The sequence below is a fragment of the Camponotus vicinus genome, unplaced genomic scaffold (assembly GCF_025532165.1).
Source record: "Camponotus vicinus isolate PSW18456_S1 unplaced genomic scaffold, iyCamVici1.0 SCAF_3, whole genome shotgun sequence".
NCBI classification, from domain to species: domain Eukaryota; kingdom Metazoa; phylum Arthropoda; class Insecta; order Hymenoptera; family Formicidae; genus Camponotus; species Camponotus vicinus.
In genome coordinates, this window is record NW_028141967.1 from 3,413,863 (window position 1) to 3,436,118 (window position 22,256).

A 22,256-nucleotide genomic window follows, 5' to 3' on the forward strand; every position below is an offset into this window, starting at 1 on the left:
ATATGTTTATATATTTTTTGATACTGTACATTTTACAACTGTACATATGAATTTGAATAAAAAATTCTCGCATTTTAATATATTTTCTAAAAACCGCAAATTAGTACATCGCAATAATCGCATTAGTATGTTTTTTAAACTGCGTTTAAAACATTAGCGTATTTTTAACCGCGTATTTCTACTTTGCGCATCCGTTGAACTTAGTGACATAATGCATATGTAGATTTCATTTTAGTTCTAAAATTACACTGATTATACAATCCCCACATTTTCCAGTTAAATTGTTATTATTATGAAGCTTATATATTGATTTGTTATCACACGGGTTATACATTCATATCTGATTTAATAGTAAAACACGTTTCGCTCTATGATATGAAGTAGCCATTGTGATAGTCAGTTTTATAAAGTTGTGTTTTTATTAGAATCGCCACGCGCTGCTTTCATAAAAAAATTTTTTTAAATCTTTGAATGTGGTGAGTACAAATTCTTCTCTTGCTCTTTTCTGTATATATTCTTTTTCAATTTTTGAGTAAATTATTTCAAAGATTATTTCATTTTCTGTCTTTCTAATTATACATATATAATTCTGAAATAAAATATCTTTTTTCAGATTTATTAGAATTTGTAGAAAATGAATAATAATAAACGGTTCAATCCATATGTCAGCGTTGATGCTGAGGAAGAAATAGTTATCTCTGGTATTGCTGGACGATTTCCTAATTCTGATAATATGAAAGAATTTCAGGACAATCTTTTCAATAAAATGGATCTTGGTTCGGAGGATCATCAACGCTGGACCAACTGTAATATTTTTTCTCAAATTTTTTTTCTCTATCTTGGGAAAAAAGTCTACACATTAATATATAATAAATTAAATAAATTAAATAAATAAATAAAATAAGTTAAAGTATATATAAAATATATATCGATCTATGTTTCTTGTAAATCTCTATTTCTATATACAAAAATAGAGAATAATTTAGAAAATAATTAAAATTTTTACATAAAAAATAAATAAAATTGAGAAAAAGTATTGAGGATAAATGATCTATATGTAATTATATAAAAAGAAAAAAATTGACTACATATGGGCCCTTTTTTATTTCTTCAAATCTCATTTTTTCTAAAAGAAAGAATAAAAAAATTATTCTTTTAATTATTCATCAATTATTTTTTTTATTATTTTTTCTGTATATACGCAGCAGAGTACAAGAATAAGAAAACATGTATATGTATGTAGGTATATTTTATATATAATTTTATATATAATTATACAGGGTGAGCCATTTTAATTAACGCACGCAATTATTTCGGAAACAAAGCATTTTAGAGAAAAATGTTTCAGACAAAAGTTTTATGGTTTCGAGGGGGCCATAAGATGGTATTATTGGTTTGACCTTGAAGAGTTATTTGAAGGTCACATGAAGGTCACCATCAATTTCTTAAATGGAACCTACTATTTGTCATTGCATATTCTTGTAGCTTATCTCGAGAGCTTTCCAAAACACTATAATTAAGTACCTTTTCGTTAAGTACTTTTTGAGTTATGAGGCTTGAAATAATTTCTTAATTTTACATAAACCGTAAAATATCTTGTAAAATATTCATTTTTCGATTATCTTATCTTAATACTTTTATGTACAAAATAATGAGAGGAATCAATTGGTGTAAAGAAAACACATAGTTGTTTTTAAGAAAAAATATGGAATTGTTAATTGCAAATTATATATTTTTTCTTCAAAACAACTATGTGTTTTCTTTACACCAGTTGATTCCTCTCATTATTTTGTACGTAAAAGTATTAAGGTAAGATAATCGAAAAATGAATATTTTACAAGATATTTTACGGTTTATGTAAAATTAAGAAATTATTTCAAGCCTCATAACTCAAAAAGTACTTAACGAAACTAACGAAAAGGTACTTAATTATAGTGTTTTGGAAAGCTCTCGAGATAAGCTACAAGAATATGTAATGACAAATAGTAGGTTCCATTTAAGAAATTGAAGGTGACTTTCATGTGACCTTCAAATAACTCTTCAAGGTCAAACCAATGATACCATCTTATGGCCCCCTCGAAACCATAAAACTTTTGTCTGAAACATTTTTCTCTAAAATGCTTTGTTTCCGAAATAATTGCGTGCGTTAATTAAAATGGCTCACCCTGTATGTATATATAAACTTTTTTCCTGGGTAAGAATATCATTACTTTTTTATTTAAAAAGATAATATTTATATCTCCTAAAACATGTATTAATGATACTTACGAATTTACAATATCTTTACGGTTTACTTATAAATATAACATTAAAATTGATAATTAATATTCTATATGCAATTTATACTTATATAAATCAATTTTATTATGTATAACATGTTCGAAAGTTTCTTGCGTTTGATGTTAAAATGAAAAATAATCAAAAAATGTCGTCTATCCTTAAAAATATCTTGCCCATCTTTAAGAATACAGTTCTTATTTATGATTTAAATATATGATATTTTCATATAAATCGTTTTAAATTTTGACAGGTACCTATGAAATGCCTCCTCGAATAGGAAAAATCGATAATATAGAAAAATTTGATGCGAAATTTTTTAATATGTCGATCGAAGAAGCTCATTTGTGTGATCCTGGAACTAGAATATTGCTCGAAAACACCTATGCAGCAATTATTGACGCAGGTATCAATCCTGCAGAACTGCAAGGAACAAGGACGGGAGTTATCACAGCAATGTCAATGTCTGATACATATCTCGAAGTAATATACGAAAAGATTCATGTATGTTAATAATTTTACTATTCCAGACTCATATATGTCAATAATTTAACTATTCAAAATCGATAAGAAAAATATGCATTCTTAAAACTGCATGAACGTACTAATATGTACAAGAATATTGTAAAAAAATATTTTTAATATAAAAACTGTATCGTGTAATTAGGTTGCTGGATTCCCCATGCTTGGTTGCAGTAAAAGTATGTTGGCAAATATAATTTCTAACTGGCTCAACGTTACTGGACCATCGTATAACATCGATACTGCATGTAGCTCGAGCCATTTCGCTATGGTGGAAGCTTACAATTTGATCCGATTTGGAATTTGCGACGCGGCTATTGTGGCTAGTGTCAATTTGTGCATTCATCCTTTTGTGACTTACCAGTTTTATTGTTTGGGTATGTGAAAAATAATATTATGTTCAAAGATGTTGTATTCGAGATTGTATAAATGGTATAACTTATTATTGATGCATTAATTAACATAATATTTGATCTAATAGTTTCTCTTTTCAAAATATACCAATATAATTGATTTGCTTATTTAATATATTTATCAAAGTTTTCAAATATTTTACATATTCATCAAAGTTTTCGCCAAAATATAACAATATAACTGATTCGCTTATTTTACATATTTATCAAAATTTTCAAATATTTGATATATTAATTAGGAAACCGGGAATAAAAAAGTAAATAACATTTTTTATATTCAATCGTAATAAATGACTGATATTTTAGGAATTTTATCTGCCGATGGCTACTGTAAACCTTACGATGAAGAAAGTAGCGGTTACATGCGTAGTGATGCGGCTGTAGTAGTATACCTGCAAAAAGCAAAGGATGCAAGAAGAATCTATGCGACTTTTATTTATGGAAAAACCAACTGCGATGGTTTCAAAGAAGAAGGAATTACTTTTCCATCATTAAATAAACAAAAAATATTATTGGAAGAATTTTACAAAGAATGTAACGTTTCGCCTCTTGAGCTATCTTATCTAGAAGCTCATGCAACTGGCACTCTAGTAGGCGATCCCGTGGAGCTTCAAGCAATCGACGAAGCTATATGCATTAAAAGAGATTTTCCTCTATTAATAGGTTCAGTAAAATCGAATCTTGGACATTCTGAACCCGCTAGCGGTCATTGTCAAATTGCAAAGGTAAGGTTTATCACAAAGATTTACAAAATAGAGTTAATACATCTATGTAATCTAATGTATATATAAACTTATATATTTTTATTTATCTGTCATTTTTGATTATTTATTATAATTATTATTTATTATGATTAAAGAACTAAGATATTTTTATCTATATGCATTATAAAAAATATATTTATCTTGTAAAGGTTTTAATTGCGATGGAAACTGGTATAATCCCTCCTACTATACATTTAAAACATCCACGAAAGAATATGACTGCTATCATTGAAGGAAGAGTAAAAGTAGTCACTGAACCGACAGAATGGAAGGGTGGCTACATCGGTATTAATTCTTTCGGATTTGGTGGTGCTAATTGCCATTTATTATTGAAATCAAATTCGAAAATTAAAGTCAATGAAACAAATAATAATTTACCTAAGCTTGTAGTTATATCTGGACGTACCGAAGAAGCAGTTAAAATCATGTTAGATGACGTAAGTATATATTACTATTAAATATAACGCAAAAAATAAAAAATATATTAATACGAAATAAAAGGTAAAAATGATTTAAAAAATTGTTTATATAAAGAATTTAAAAAAATCATTGTTAATATAATAAGTAAATTATATTTAATTAAAGTATATTAATCACGTATTAAAATACTAATTTTAATAATGAGATCTAAATATAAAAGTTATAGAGATAGATTCAAATTGGTTTTAGTCAATAAACACGAAAAAAAAGGGTAGAATATTATATGAACAGGTCTAATAAGACATATTAAAATCGATTGTTCTCGAAACGCATCTTTTAATATATCTAGTTGGATAAAGTGATTACATAACATGTTCAACATGGCAACGAAATAAATTATAGAATATTTTAAAGGCACTCAAATTTTTCAAAATCAAATATATAAAACATTTGTTTAACTAAGTTTTTAATTATAATTAACTTTAAAGAAGAATAATCTATTAAAATGTTATGATAATTATTTTAAAAATTATAATAACTAATATATCTTTATAGATACAGAGTCGATCAATAGATGTAGAATATATATCTCTCCTGCATCATATTCATAGCGGCAATATAAAAGATCATCCCTACAGAGGATACATAATTGCTGGATCCAAAATAACTGATAATGCAATAATTAAAAAAAGATGCAACTTATATACAAAAAGACCGATTTGCTTCATATTTTCTGGAATTGGATCTCAGTGTTTTAACATGGGCAAGTATAAATCAAATATATTACAATATTGTTACGCCCAGGGCAAGGGCTTCGAGATATATCGAAGCGCGGATTAGCGGACCAACGGCACTCGCGGACCGCAAGTAATAACAAGACACTTTTAGAGAACACAAGAACTTTAATGCGAAACACAGAATACACACGAACAACAGATTAATAACACAACGGCTTAATAATGGCTCATATATAAAACACATCCGGATAGCTTGACAGCTATCTTTCGATTCAGCTGACCATCGTTGTTTTTAATCTTCTTGACTACGGGATCCGGACAATGACAGGGCCGTAATGACTTGGGCGCGTAACAATATAATAATTATTATTAAGTTTATTTGCAATTAACGTTTAACGATTTTCAAATTATACATACATATACATTCTTATATACAATAAAGAATTAACAATTATAATATTTCTAGTTTGTAAGTTTTTATTAAATAATTGCTTAAGTTACATTTAGATATAAAAAATCTATTTTTTGATACGAACTAAACTAAAATATAATAATGATACTACAATATATAGAAAGCATGTGCACAACAAAGATAAACGATTTTTAGAGATTTCATTTATGTATGTTTAGATTAATTATATAAAAATATTACTTTATTTAAAATAATTTAAAAAAATTAAAAAGAAAATGGCATAAGAGCCAACGCGCGGTAGTTGGAGCGCAGAGAAGCAACAACACTTCTTACTTTTTTCAATATTAGTTTATTAAAAAACACATTATAACAACAAAAAGCGAACGTTTCGGGTCATCTTTTGATCCTTCTTCAGCGCGATGTTAACAATATATATTACAGATAGTGACGCGTTACATTAAACGAATTTGTTTTCGAGCAGATCTAACAAATCGAGTAAAAATAATAAAATAATATTGCTGTGACGTCGCATAGCATAACTATAGTATATTTAATTAACTGTTGGAAGCAGAGTGCTTACTAGACCTCCGCGGGATGCAATTTAGCGTCACCTACGCGTCGAAAACAAATTCGTTTAATGTAACGCGTCACTATCTGTAATATATATTGTTAACATCGCGCTGAAGAAGGATCAAAAGATGACCCGAAACGTTCGCTTTTTGTTGTTATAATGTGTTTTTTAATAAACTAATATTGAAAAAAGAAAGAAGTGTTGTTGCTTCTCTGCGCTCCAACTACCGCGCGTTGGCTCTTATGCCATTTTCTTTTTAATTTTTTGATTACTTGAGCCAAATCTCTAATTATTAAATTAAAATAATTTATCGACTACGTTGTGTAATATAATTATACCCTTTTAAATATTGATACATATATATAGGTCGAGCTTTAATGGAATTTCCAGTATTCGCTAAAGCAATCCAAAAATGCGATACTGTTTTGAAACCTTATGATATATTTCTCACAGATATTCTAATAAATAAAAACAAATATATTCTCGATAACGTAGTCAACTTATTTGTAGGCCTTATTGGATTACAGGTACGAACAAAAATATATCGTCTATATATTGCGGAATTTTTTTGTATTATCTAATGAAGCGCCGTATCTTTAAAATGATCAGTATTTCATAAAAAACTCAAAATTCTTGTAAAAGAATTGAAATTAAAAAGAGCCTTTTATATATGTTACATAATTGTATACAGAAAGTTAAATTTATAGTAATATTTTAAAATATTATTTTATTTAAAAGAAAAATAGAAAGTGTTAAGATATATAAAAAAATTTACGTATATTACAGATCGGAATAGTTGATCTCTTAATAAGTATTGGTATCACTCCTGATGTAATAATGGGTCATTCCATTGGCGAATTGGTTTGTGGATATGCCGATGGATGCTTAACGGTCGAAGAAACCATCATGTTGGCTTATTATGTCGGTTTAGCATTTCTTAAGTCAAAAATAATAGACGGCTTGATGGCTGAAATTAATTTAGATTATAAAACTATGAAGAATATGTGTCCATTGAATATTGATGTAGCTTGTTGTAATAGTCCACACAATTATATTGTCAGTGGACCAACAAGCTCTGTGAGAGCATTCCTCGCTAAGCTACAGGTTTGGAAACACTTAAAAAGTTCAAATAACATATCTATGCTTATAATTACGTTGAATTAAGTAAACATGAGTTTATTAAAAGAAATTTACTTCTCTTTAGAATGACAACATTTCTGTAAAAGAAATTTCCTCTGGACATGTACCTTTTCATAGTCGTTACATCGAGCCGGCGAGAGTTAAACTTTTGGAATACCTGCATCAGATATTGCCACAGAAAGCCTCTCCGAGTTCAAAGTGGTTGAACATGTTGAACAAATCCTATGAATGGTTCAGCACATCTCCAAATATCTCGTCTCTAGCAAAATATTATACAAATAGTCTGTTAGCCCCAGTAGTATTTTCAGAAGCTATGCGTTTTATTCCAAACGACGCAGTGACGATTGAGATTGCGCCGCACGACATTCTACAATACATTCTTAATGATTCGTTAAATGCAACTGTGACAAATGTCGCGTTATACAAATTTTTTCACAAACCAAACGTTGAGATATTCTTACATGGAATTGGAAAACTTTATAATGAAGGATTACAGCTGCAAATCGCAAATTTATATCCAGAAGTTAAGTTTCCTGTGAGTCGTAATACACCGATGATTTCTCATCTTATAAGGTAAATTTTGCTTAATATAACATAAGATTCTTCAACGTTATGTTTATTACAAAAAAAATAGCAGAATTTAAAAAAACGGAAAATTAATTTGCATTATTTTTAACGACGTTAAACGCTAATAAGGCTAATGTTTTATATATTTTTAAATTAATAACACGTTTTACAGATGGGATCATTCCGAAGATTGGTATGCATACCATTATTTCGGACAAAGAAAACTTCACATTAGGGAAGCAAGTGTTACCATTAATTTACTCGATGAAGAATTTACATATATGACCGGGCATGTTGTTAATAGAAAATATTTATTACCGGCTGCAGGATATCTTTTCCTGATGTGGCAAATGATCGGCTGGTTAAAAAAGCAAAATGTTCTCGATGTACCAATTGTATTTGAAGATGTTAATTTCCTACGTTCTACAGTTCTGTCAAAGCAAAATTCAGTCGATTTAATTCTTATGATCCAAAAAGGTAACTTGTACAATTAAAATAATTTCGTAATCTAGATATATAAAAAGATAAATGTTTTTTAAAACAAAATATGAATAAGCGAAAAGATTAAATTGAAAAAAATAAATTACGAAAATATTTGTATCTAATAAATAAATTATTAACACTCAAAAAATTAATAATTAAAAGGCAATCAAACCACAAGCGTTGACAGGCTACGCAAATATCCAAACAGATAATAATTTAAAAGTGTATTAAATTTCAAAAATAATAATTTAAGCGAAAGAAGGAGTACATGGTCGCTAGATATAAAAATTCAATACAATATTGAACGCAAACGTTTCGATCCTCTCTGGATCCTTTTCAATGCTACTTAAAGAAACGTAATAATCAAAAAAAATTCAAAAGACCTAAATTCGCAACGCAATGGCTGCGTTCAGCAGGAAAAGCTGCTTTGCAACTGTTGTAAAATTCGTGAATCTGATTGGTGTATGCTCTTAGATTCAGTCAAAATTAAGAGCATACACCAATCAAGCTCACGAATTTTACAACAGTTGCAAAGCAGCTTTTTCTGCTGAACGCAGCCAATGTCAAACAAAGAATCGTCGAAAAATTGCTAGCGTACAAAGATAAAAATAGAGATTACAGTCGAATCAAAATTTACATAATGAAAATTAGGAATTACAGTTGCATCAAAATTTACATAATAAATGACCGTTTCACAAATATAAAAATAAGTAAAGCTATGGTAATGTTTGAGAGGCCGCATGTTACTCACCTGTGCTCCTAAACACAGATCGGAGCTGTGTAGAAAAAAGATGGAGAAAAAAGTTTGTTGTCGGCTATAGGAAAAAGCCAGGCGTTGGAAGCTCAGATAGGTAGCCTTATTATCAAAATTAAAACTGCTTTTTGTTTTGCAAGTAATAATATGTTCAAAAGAAGGAAAAGCCGAGATCTGAAAAATAAAATAGGGCAGAGCAACACGCATTCCCGCAACCAAAAACCAAGCAAGAAAAACACAGCACAAAAAATGTCATAAATGCAATTGAAGTAAAAATTAAATAAGCGTAGAATACACACACTTGCAGAATTTATCTTTACTACTATTTCGCATAGGATTAAATCTCTCATATATAGCAATATCGTCAGTTCCTCTCCTCCGGCTTCTTCTCCTCCGTTCTCTCGTTCCTTTTTTGTTATTCCATATATTAATGGTGTTTTTAAACAATTCAAAAATATTGCCGCTAATTTGAACAAATCTTTAGCATTTGTCGTTTTGAATAAATTAAATCGTTTTATTAAAACTTACAAGGATCCTTTGCCAACAGTAAATTATTCTAATGTGGCTTATAAAATCTGTTGTGAAAATTGCACAGCTTCTTATGTTGGGCAGACTAGTAGACAGCTCGTTACTAGAGTTAAAGAGCATAAATCGAACATTAATAGGCCCTTTGAATCCCTCTCACAATCAGTGGTCTCTCAACACAGGTTAGAGGGGCATGAATTTAAATGGGATGAAGTGAAAATTTTGGATGAAGATTCTTCGTATTTAAGAAGAATCATTTCGGGAATGATCCACATTACACGGCAAAAAAATAGTTTGAATGTTCAGAGTGACACCATTAATTTAGACAAATCTTATCTTCCCATCATAAAGTCTTTTCCTTCAGAATAATTATGGAGCCACGTTTTGTGCTCGTTCCGTTCCTGTATTTCGGTCTCTCCCCCCCCCCCTTTCATTGGTATGCCTAAGCTTCTTTTCGCGCGGCTCAGTGTGTGGCGCCATTCCGCCGGCGACACATCGTTCTCTTATCATTGTCGAATTATGGCGATATGTTTCTGCTTGCATTTGGCACGCTTTTCCTACACAGTTTGTTGCTCGTACGTATTCTGCGCTTATTTAATTTTTACTTCAATTGCATTTATGACATTTTTTGTGCTGTGTTCTTTTTGCTTGGTTTTTAGTTGCGGGAATGCTGTGCCCTGTTTTATTTTTCAGATCTCGGCTTTTCTTTCTTTTGGACATATTATTACTTGCAAAATAAGAAGCATTTTTAATTTTGATAATAAGGCTACCCATCTAAGGCTTCCAACGCCTGGCTTTTTCCTATAGCCGACAACAAATTTCTCCATCTTTTTTCTACACAGCTCCGATCTGTGTTTAGGAGCTCAGGTGAGTAACATGCGGCCCCTCAAGCATTACCATAGCTTGACTTATTTGTATATTTGTGAAACGGTCATTTATTATGTAAATTTTGATGCGACTGTAATTCCTAATTTTTATTATGTAAATTTTGATTCGACTGTAATCTCTATTTTTATCTTTGTACGCTAGCAATTTTTCGACGATTCTTTGTTTGACATTGCGTTGCGAATTTATGTCTTTTGAATTTTTTTTTATTATTACGTTTCTTTAAGTAGCATTGAAAAGGATCCAGGCTGAAAGGATCTCAAATGGGCGTAAAGACACGTCCGACCTCCTCCCACATATATCCCTATCTTTCTCTGGAGGCTTGCTCCGGCCCTATCTTAGGGTCCATCCGCCACTGCTATTTGGTACAGTGGAGATTTTAGTATATACTAGAGGGATCTTGGGGGATGTGGTCACTCTACGGCTTGTCGGTGCCGTTTCATACAGAAGGCCAGTCGGAAGCCAGCATGCACGCGAATACCTCCACCGGTACTTATTTGCTCAGCGAGCGACCTTTCAGGGATCCTCCATGGTAATCGGCATTGCATCCATCGAGCGAGATACCAACATCGCTCTGGAGCCGCATATCACTGTGTTAAAAAGCAGCATTAGGTGTGAGGTCTGGATAGCTCAGTGGTCTAGAGCAGTTGCCCGGAAAGCGAAAGACTCGGGTTCGATTCCCGATCCAGCCACTTGCGCCTCACATATTTTTCTAGTCTGCGAATATTGTTTTCTAGCGATTATTCGTTAGGCTGAAAAATGTGTGAATGGTCTCTCCACAGGATATGCGTCAATGCCGTTGCCACGGATGAATTCTGTCGCTCATTGATCAAATGGGCGTAAAGACACGTCCGACCTCCTCCCACATACATCCCTATCTTTCTCTGGAAGGAGAGGATTGCTGAGAGGATCGAAACGTTTGCGTTTAATATTGTATTGAATTTTTATATCTAGCGACCATGTACTCCTTCTTTCGCTTAAATATCATTATTTTTGAAATTTAATACACTTTTAAATTATTATCTGTTTGGATATTTGCGTAACCTATCAACGCTTGTGGTTTGATTGCCTTTTAATTATTAATTTTTTGAGTCTTATCTATTAAAATCACTTCTAATTAAAGTAATTTTTTTCTTTTAAATTATTAACAGTTTATCAATAAAGTAGCAGCAGATTTGAGCAAAAATTGCAGTATATTGGTACTGCATTAAGCTTGTATTCTGCTGAGAAAGTTAGTAAACATAATATAATCAAGAAATCATAGTTTCTACTGTCAAACAATAGAAAATGTATTGTAAATTTGTTGATTTGTTTGATTTTTATACATCTCATTATTATTTTTATTTTTGCTATTTTAATTAATGTATTGCTAAAATCTATGCTTGAAAGGTTGCAATTTAGATATACCACAGCTAAGTTAATTTTCTGTAATTTATTAATACTATTGGTTACTTAAAATATCTAAGTTTCTGACGTAAATGCATATCAGATCTATTTGACCGCTTATTTGACCATTAATAATGCTATACGAACACTTTCATTAAAATTAAAATTTATATTTATTCATTTAACTTGCAAATTGTATACAATGATTGGTATTTCCTTTCTACACTATTTCATTTCCACGGTTGAAGTCCGGCTGGAATTTATTCTTCGTTAAAAACATCCTCTCGTTATGAAACATAACATAGAATCTCGTTATAAAACATGAAATAGAATTTCCGTTTGTAAATTAAATAGGGAGGGTTTCAGTTGCCTACATTCCCGATTGCCTACATCCCGATTGCCTACATCCCGATTGCCTACATGTATTATTGCACACACAAAAAAAATAAAGAAACGAAAGTACGATTGCACACATGATATTATTGCGCACATACACATCCACGATTAAAAGCAGACTGATACTGGATTGCTCACAGAATCCCATCTTAAAATCTTTTGAATGTATGCGACTCACGTTCGAATTCGATGAACTTTTACAAGCATATAGTACTAAATAAAGTCGAATGCTATAAGAGCGAATGTGTAGAAACGTTTATTTTTTATATTTTAATTTTAATTATCTCTTCTTAAATGAATAATATTTAAAATTTCAATTTAGAAAGAAATATTAGAATTCAAAAATATTTTGGACCTAGGACTATACTTTGAAATAGAAACGAATTTCGCTTCGCGTGGAAGTTGAAAACCCATGTGGAACAGAAGAATTATAGACGTCATTTCGGGCCGCACTATATTCTGAGTGATCCACTCAATTCTCCAAAGAATCGAGAATCTTGTGCTTACACAATCGAAAAATTCAACATAATATAAATAACATGATGTAAAAATAAAATTTGAATACCTTAAGAACAAAACGTTTCTGCTTATTCGCATTTGTGGCATTCGACTTTATTTATGTAGTACGCGTACTATATGTCTGTAAAAATTGATCAAATTCGGAGATGGGTCGCATACGAAAATCTTGCCCAAAGCATCTAATTATATTTTTATTTTTTACATGAAATAATATCATGTGTGCAATGTGCATGTGTATAATAATATCATGTATGCAACGTGCATGCGTACAATAATATCATGTGCGCAATAATGTCATGTGTGCAATAATTTCATGTGTGCAATAAAGTCATGTGTGGAAAGTGTTAATATGATTTTCTTATTTTATGCGTGCAATAATATCATGTGTGTAATGTGCATGTAAACAATAATGTCATGTGTGCAATCGTACTTTCGTTTCTTTATTTTTTTCGTGTGTGCAATAATACATGTAGGCAATCGGGATGTAGGCAATCGGGAATGTTGGCAACTAAAGCTCTCCCTATTTAATTTACAAACGGAAATTGATAATTGTATTCTTATAGATAGTTGCAAATTTGAAATAATCGAAGGGGACAGTGCTGTCGTCACTGGAACAGTACGAATTCCAGGTAATATTGAAGACGAGAAAATATGTAGCACATTTATTGATCGAAATGACAATGACAAAGAGGAGATGAATATAAAAGATATTTACAAAGAATTAAAACTTCGTGGTTATCAATATACCGGCGAATTTCGTGGATTAAGAAGCGCGTCAGTTACAGGAAAGAATGGTCATATTGCCTGGACTGACAATTGGGTAACATTTATAGACAATATGTTACAGATAATGATTTTAGGGCAGAATTCAAGAACTCTTTTTGTACCAACAAGAATTCGTAAAGCGGTAATTGATCCAAAATCTCACATAAAATATATTGAAAAACTTTCAAATGAAAAAAAACGTAAGTTTACAGTATTATAAATGTAATTATATACATATTTAATCGAATATTATTTTTCGAAAAATATATACTTGATATGCTATTGTCTTCATATCCACAGAAGTCCTTGTACAAAATTATAAGCACTTAAATGTTTTGATATCTGGAGGAATACAAATACACGGTCTCATAGCTACAGCTATATCTCGTCGACAAAATGTAACCAACCCCATTTTTGAAGAATACAAGTTTGTTGCTCATCGAGATCTAAATGTGATATCATTGCAAGATGCAATAAGAATGTCGGTGCACGTTGCACTTGAGTGTCACAACATGAAAAACGTAAAAGTCATCGAAATTATCGAAAATAGCGATCAAGTGATGCCGGAGAATTTAAGTTCTTTACATGTTTATAAAATTTTAGACGACTTACCGCAAATTTGTTACAAAATCAAAATAGTAACGATCAACGAACGATTCAAAGATATATCTTTGCCCGACAATATTTCTACGATGGAATTTGAAAAACTGACAAAAAATGAAAATTGTTTGATGATTATAGGTTTTGGAATTTTAACAAAAAATAGAAACGATTTATACGAACAATTGTTGTCTGTCATAATGCCAAAGGGATTTCTTCTGACATTGGAAGAGTTAGATGCTATTTACGATTACTCATGTCTGGACAAATATGGATTAAAAGTAATTTTGGAAAAACGCACCAACGATAAAACAATTGTATTACTAAGAAAAATACAAGATTTTAAAATGAATCAGCAGATTGTGCATGTAAACAATTACGAATTCTCGTGGGTAAATAAGATCAAATCATTCATGAACGTAGAAAATGACAACACAAATACGAGGATTATAATCGTCGCAGAAGGGGATTTTGAATGCGGTCTACTCGGCCTTGTCAATTGTTTGCGAAAAGAACCGGGTGGTGAAATGATTAGAAGTGTATTTATTCAAGATGGAGATGCGCCTGCTTTTTCATTGCAAGAATCGTTATACATAACGCAGCTACAGCTGGATTTACCCATCAATGTTATACGTTCCGGCATTTGGGGATCCTACAGACATTTTCCATTACCATTATTAGAACCAAAACTCGTAGAGAGCGCTTATGTTACTCAAATGGTACGATTTCAAGAAGATTCGGTATTTAAGAAAATTGAAATAGTGATAATTTGTGATACTTTCCTTCATAAATTAAGTAATAGTTTTTCTTACTGTAACTTTAGGCTTAAAATAACTTGTTATATTTATTTATTTTAGGTGCGAGGTGATCTGAGTACTTTTTGTTGGATACAAAGTAGAATATCTTTCAACAGTAATGAGGAAAATCTAGTAAGAGTAGTCTATGCATCTATCAATTTTAAAGATGTCATGATAGCTAGCGGTAGACTCACCATCGAATCTACCGATCGAAGTAAATCTTTAATTGGAATGGAATTTGCTGGTTTTAATAAAACTGGACAAAGAATAATGGGATTGTTTTCAACGGGGTAAGTGCATATTGGGTAGTGATAAAAACTTGATATAATTTTAATATGTGTGTGAATATATTATTAGAAAAATGTGAATATGTTCTTTAAAACTAAACGATATAAAATATAAATTTCTTATATTTAAATTAGAAACGTTTTTGATGAAGTAAGAAATGAAAAAATTGCTATATTTTACATTCTTCTTTTTATTGTTAAAATATTATTTACAAAAAAAATTTCTTCGATTTAATTTTAATAAAATATTTTTATATGATTTTCTAATTTATATTATTTTCAGAGGATTGACAAATATTCGCATATTTGACAAATATCTTACTTGGATCATACCCGACAAATGGACGATGGAAGACGCCGCGACGATTCCTTGTGTTTATAGCACGTGCTATTACGCTTTGTATTTGAGCGGTAAAATGAAAAAAGACGACAAAGTATTGATTCACTCTGGTACGGGAGGTGTTGGTCAAGCTGCCATTTATCTCGCTCTTTACGAGGGTTGCGAAGTGTTTACGACGGTTGGAAGTATCGAGAAACGACACTTTATAAGAGAAACGTTTCCCTCTATTCCCGAGGATCACATCGGAAATTCTCGCGATACGAGCTTCGAACAAATGATTATTCAGGGAACGAGAGGTCGCGGAGTGGATATCGTATTAAATTCTTTAGCTGAAGAAAAACTGCAAGCGTCCGTCCGTTGCTTAGCAAAGGGTGGTCGTTTTCTCGAGATTGGAAAGTTTGATATAGACTCCAATAATCCTTTAGAAATATTTGCATTTTCAAAAGGCATTAGTTTTCATGGCATTTTCTTGGATAGGTTTTTTTCTGCAAAACCAGAGAGTAAGGCAATAATACGGAACAAATTAACGGAAGGCTTAAAGAATGGCGCCATCAAACCGTTATGCAGAAAAGTCTTCGAAAAGGATGAAATAGAAACTGCTTTTAGATATATGGCTGCTGGAAAGCATATTGGAAAGGTATGATCATTTTTTAGTATATGTACAATAGAGAAAGTATTATTAGAATTGAAATATTAAATTCTCAAAAAGTGCATACAGCTTTTGTTTCCATTATCTTTAATATTAGAATTATTTAATATAAATCAAAATCACTCTTGTTTCCTGTTTATATTTTGAAACGCAAACATTTCTATGCTGAGAATATTTCTCTGTTTTTCTTAATTAAAACTTAATATTGAACGTAAGTTGCGACGCAAACTTTTCCACTTTAAGTATTTTTATCAAGAGATTTTAAAATAAAAATATTAAACAGCTTTTTTTTTATGTATTGTATCTTCTTAACTATGTTGTAATATGTAAAAGTTATCCATTGTGCTCCTTTCCTCTTTACATTACATTTGGAAAAATTCTCCTTCTTTTAAAGATTTTTTATCGATTCTTTTAAATTTGTTTCTATTTTGTTATTGTACACACAACTACATTTTATTTGATAATTTATTCATTCTTATAGTTTTCTATCTGTAATCTTCATTTTTTATAATAGCTTCTCATTTTTTATGTTCATCTTATTTTTTTCCTGACACTTTAAAATATAATATGTTATTTGCAGATAATGATAAAAATTCAAAAAGAAGATGAACTGGATGTACCTATACTTGCACATCCCCGGTACTACTGTCTGGAACATAAATGCTACATCGTTATAGGTGGTCTGGGTGGTTTCGGTCTAGAATTAATTGATTGGTTAATATTACGTGGCGCAAGGAACCTAGTGTTGACTTCGCGAACTGGGATAAAAAACGGTTATCAACGATCAAGAATAACGTTATGGCAATCCTACGGTGTGAATGTTCAAATCGTTGCAGCTACTGATACTTCGAAATACGAAGACTGTAAATCTATATTACAATTTGCCGAAGAACAAGGTCCCGTGGATGCTATATTCAATCTCGCAGTTGTGTTAAAAGATGAAATATTCAAGAATCAGTCCCCACAAACATTCGAAGATTCCTTTATATCAAAGGCATGGACGACGAAAAGGATGGACGAATTATCCAGAACAATTTGTCCCCAGCTCCGACATTTTGTCGTTTTTTCTTCCGTTTCATGCGGAAGAGGTAACGCAGGCCAAACAAATTACGGAATGGCAAATTCCGTAATGGAAAGAATTTGTGAAAGAAGAATGAAAGAAGGTTTACATGGTTTGGCTATACAGTGGGGCGCGATTGGTGACGTTGGACTTGTCGCAGATATGCAAGAAGACGACAAAGAACTTGTTATTGGTGGTACATTGCAACAAGAAATATCCTCCTGCTTGGACACATTAGAAGCGTTCTTGCTACAAGATCGGTCAATCGTAAGCAGCATGGTTGTTGCTGAGAAGAAAAAAGATTTTAGCGAAGCAATGAATCCATTTGAAGCGGTTGTAAACATTATGGGTAAATTCATTAAGTATACAGGGTTTACCAAAAGTGTGGAAACTCCTTAATATTTCGAAAAATACTCATTTAAAAAAAAAATGTTTCATACAAAAGTTGTAGGGTTTTATATGGCAAATTACACAGCAACATTATTATGACCTCGAATAGCGTTGTCAAGGTTATGTGAAGGTCACTTCCAACTTTTTAAACGGGACACCCTATATGCTTTTGCATATTCTTGTAGCTTATCTCGAGAGCTCTCCAAAACACTATAATTAAGTTAGTTTTCATTAAATACTTTCCGAGTTATGAGGCTTGAAATAATTTCTTAATTTTACATAAACCATAAAATATCTAGTAAAATATTCATTTTTCGACTATCTTACCTTAATACTTTTATGTACAAAATAATGAGAGGAATCAATTGGTGTAAAGAAAAAACATAGTTGTTTTTAAGAAAAAATATGGAATTGTTAATTGCAAATTACATATTTTTTCTTCGAAACAACTATGTTTTTTCTTTACATCAATTGATTCCTCTCATTATTTTGTACATAAAAGTATTAAGGTAAGATAATCGAAAAATGAATATTTTACTAGATATTTTACGGTTTATGTAAAATTAAGAAATGATTTCAAGCCTCATAACTCGGAAAGTACTTAATGAAAACTAACTTAATTATAGTGTTTTGGAAAGCTCTCGAGATAAGCTACAAGAATATGCAAAAGCATATAGGGTGTCCCATTTAAAAAGTTGGAGGTGATCTTCACATAACCTTGACAACGCTATTCGAGGTCATAATAATGTTGCTGTGTAATGCGCCACATAAAACCCTTTAACTTTTGTATGAAACATTTTTTTTAAAAATGCGTATTTTTCGAAATATTAAGGGGTTTCCACACTTTTAACCCTGTATATTTTGTAAAAGATTCGCTTATACAAATTAAATTTTTATTGCAAAGAATATAAATTTTAATAATTCTTATATTGCAGTTTCAAGATTAGATAAGATCTGATTAAAATCATGTGTAAATATTTAATTCTTTCTCTAATTTTTTAAATAGGATTGAAGAATCCAAACAAGGCGGCGCCAAACATGTCACTGGCTGAACTAGGCATGGATTCAATGATGGCAGTGGAGATTAAACAGACATTGGAGAGGGAATTCGATATTTTATTGACGGCACAAGATATTCGAAATCTCACTTTTGCAAAACTTAGAAAATTGACAAATACATCTGAACAAGAAAAGATGTACGGAAAAGATGACATCGAAGCTAATGTAAATGATTTGGACGGTTTAAAAATGTTGACTCGAAAGCTTAACGATTCAGACTTGAGTCCAGACATTTATGTAAAATTCGCTACAGAGAGGAAAGTTGCTGGAAGTGAAATATTCCTTATACCAGGAATCGACGGGTGTGCAAGTGTATATAAACTGATAGGATCGAAAATTAAATCTTCGGCGATATGTTTGCAATATGGTGTACTTAATATGCCGAGTGTTACTCGTTCAGTAATGAAATCAGCAGCATATCTTCTGCCTGTACGAAATTATACTATAATCTGTTTGAAATCATTATTTAAATTGTTGTGCACTTAATTTGATTATATATACGCATACGCGCATGCATACATGCGCGCCATTTTTACGTACAGTTTCCTACATGTTTGCTTATTTTTCTAGCACGTATTGGAGAAAATACAAAGTCAAAAAGAATTTCTAATTATCGGTTATTCATTTGGATCTTTAATTGCCATCGAATTAGCGAGATTATTAGAAGCTAAGAATTTCTCCGGACGTTTAATACTTATAGATGGAGCTCCTGATCAAATGAAGTTCTTGCTTGAGAAATTTTTGTATAATACTACAAAACACGAGCTACAAAATAACATTTTACTTAATTTCATAAATATGTATTTTGATCCTAACAATAAAATGGTTAGACAATTATTAAAAATATATATGTAGTTAATTATAAAAAAAAAAAAATATATATATATATATATAGTTAATAAAATAGTATATAATTAATAGAATGAGAGGAAGAATTATGAAAAAAATAATTTGTTAGAATATATGCTTTAAAATTATAAAATCAGCTAAATTTATTATTATTATTATTTTATTATATTATTTTATATAATCTAAATTACAAAGGTTTTGTAAAGTTTCTTTAACGTAATTTAGATTATATGAAATAACATAATATAATATAAGCATATTATTTTATCTTAGTTTAAGATACAGATTGTCATTTTGTACTGATACAATATTATTATTTACAGCTTGCATTAGAATTAAATAAGTGCAATACGTGGGAAGAGAAATTAGAATTAGCTTCTGCTCGCTTTTCCAAGGATATCAATGAATTAACTGTTGAAAATCAGAAACTTTTATGTTCAACGATTTACGATAATGTAATCGCTATACAAGATTATAATATAACATCATTGCCACGTCTTAAATCATCTATAACCTTATTAAAACCCACACTTGCGCCTATCACTGTAACTGAAGAAGATTATGGTCTACATAAGGTAAATTTGATTAGAGCGTAATATTTTTTGTCATTTTTAAGATTATTTTTATAAATAAAAAATATTTTTAGATTACTGAAAGTGCAGTACAAATACATTACGTGGAAGGTACTCATATCACAATAATGAACAATGACGAGGTAGTATCACTTATTAACGAAGCATTGCAAATTATAAAAATATGAATAAGAAGAGAGAATTGTACGCGTTTTCTCTACAATGATTCTATTCCAATAATAAAAGGAAATAAAGATAAATCTGAACCAATAACAAACAATAATATTGTTATTTGAATGTCTCCATTCCATATGTTAAGATTTAGCTAATTTTATTATTTAATTTGCATTTTATTATTACCTTTTATTTAACCTGTCACTACTCAAAATGCAGTTAAATTACACATGTCACTATAATGTCATATGTCATTAATATCTTAGAGCGTCGCTAACGCAATCTTCTGTCGAGAGAGAAACTATACGTGTTCTCTTTTTGTGTTGTGTAGATGTGCGTTGATGATGGTGATGATAAAGATATTTCTTAAATGAAAAAGTAATAAAGTGCAAGTTAAATAGTAAAATTAGTTGAATCTCTTAACATATGGAATTGAGATAGCAATATCATTGTTTTATTGGTTCAGATTTATCTTTTTATTCTTTTAGTGTTAAGATCGAAGCTGCGAAATATATACGTTCTATATAACAAACGTTTATAATTTGTATATTTAATTTTTATTTGTTATGGTATATTTTATTGTCATGGGAAAATTGTTATGGTATATTATGGTATATGATTTAATTTTTATTATTTTTCTAATTTATCTTTATTATATATAATATGTATTTTTTATGAATATATATATATATATATATATATATATATATATATACACATACAGGGTGTCCCAGACTTAACGAATCAGCCGTTAATGGTAGATTTTTGAGATCATTTGGAAATGAAAATCTTAATATCAAAATGTTGAGGAAGATGTACTTTCGGCGCTACAAAAGATTAAATATTACCAATCGACGTGTTACGTTCTTCTATGCTCAGGGACATGGCGCATTAAGGGGCCCGCGTACAGCGCGACAATATCGATATCGATAGAGAGATGAATATAAAATAAAAAATAGGATTCTGCAGTGAGCGCGATTGTGTTTTCCATGCGACAGTAGTCAGTAGTTTGGACATTTTTATGAAGTCTTCCTCAACATTTTGGTATTAGAATTTTCGTCTCCAAATAATCTCAGGAATCTACCATTAACGGCTGATTTGTTAAGTCTGGGACATCCTGTATATATATAAAATTTCTATGTACATTGTGTAACCACTAGAAATATTTGAAAAGAAATATTTGTTAGCATTGCTGATCTGTTATTTCATATATGTAGGATCTAGAGAATGACGAAAATATCTAGGAATATGTTCAAGATAAAACAGATATCCTAGTACACTAAATTCTGTATAATTTCGACGAACGTCATTTAAAATTTGTTTAGCTGCTTCTATGGCAGACATTGTTCTAAAGTAACTTGATATTCTGTAGAATGATATTTTAAGAAATCAAAAAATTAGAAAAATAATAATTATTTTAATAATAAATATTTTTCTTCAACAGGAATGAAAATTTATGTAATAAAAAGTATTTCATCATAGAATATTATTCTGATCCCAATAACATATTTTTCAACTGAAAAAAGAAATATTCTCCTCCCTTTACCTCTCTCATAGAAAGCCTTCAATTTAAACTAATAATTTATTTTTTAAGAATTTACTTAATTAGCTTAACATTGCAATTACCTGCTTATGGCACAATTTCTTGCTTATATTAAAATTGCAGATATTGCGCTAATATGCTTGAATTAATACAAGTAAAAAAGATCTACTAAAATAAATGATATAATTTCTAAAAACTACAAGTTTTTATCCTTAGTTGGCGATATTTTTTGATACCATTATTTTTGTAGGATATATTATAATTATATTAAAATAATTTGTTGTGCTGCATAAACTTGCGCTTTTTTTTACTTTAAAAAAAAAAATGTAATTTGCAATTAACAATTACATATTTTTTCTTCGAAACAACTATGTGTTTTCTTTACACCAATTGATTCCTC

General features: G+C 30.4%; 1 protein-coding gene across 1 annotated transcript; it reads left to right on the forward strand.

Annotated features, from left to right (window-relative positions):
* Window positions 1–343: 343 nt before the first annotated feature.
* LOC145967768 (fatty acid synthase-like) lies at window positions 344–21,802 on the forward strand. Its single transcript, XM_083092704.1, has 20 exons — window positions 344–476; window positions 614–806; window positions 2,531–2,781; window positions 2,945–3,176; window positions 3,519–3,937; window positions 4,126–4,413; window positions 4,952–5,159; window positions 6,483–6,643; window positions 6,903–7,220; window positions 7,321–7,829; window positions 7,996–8,300; window positions 13,335–13,736; window positions 13,837–14,855; window positions 14,994–15,223; window positions 15,504–16,197; window positions 16,790–17,618; window positions 18,666–19,147; window positions 19,289–19,543; window positions 19,891–20,142; window positions 20,214–21,802. Exons 2-20 carry the CDS (start codon window positions 635–637, stop codon window positions 20,325–20,327), a joined length of 7,140 nt encoding a protein of 2,379 aa, XP_082948830.1. The 5' UTR covers window positions 344–476; window positions 614–634; the 3' UTR covers window positions 20,328–21,802.
* The last annotated feature ends 454 nt before the right edge of the window (window positions 21,803–22,256 follow it).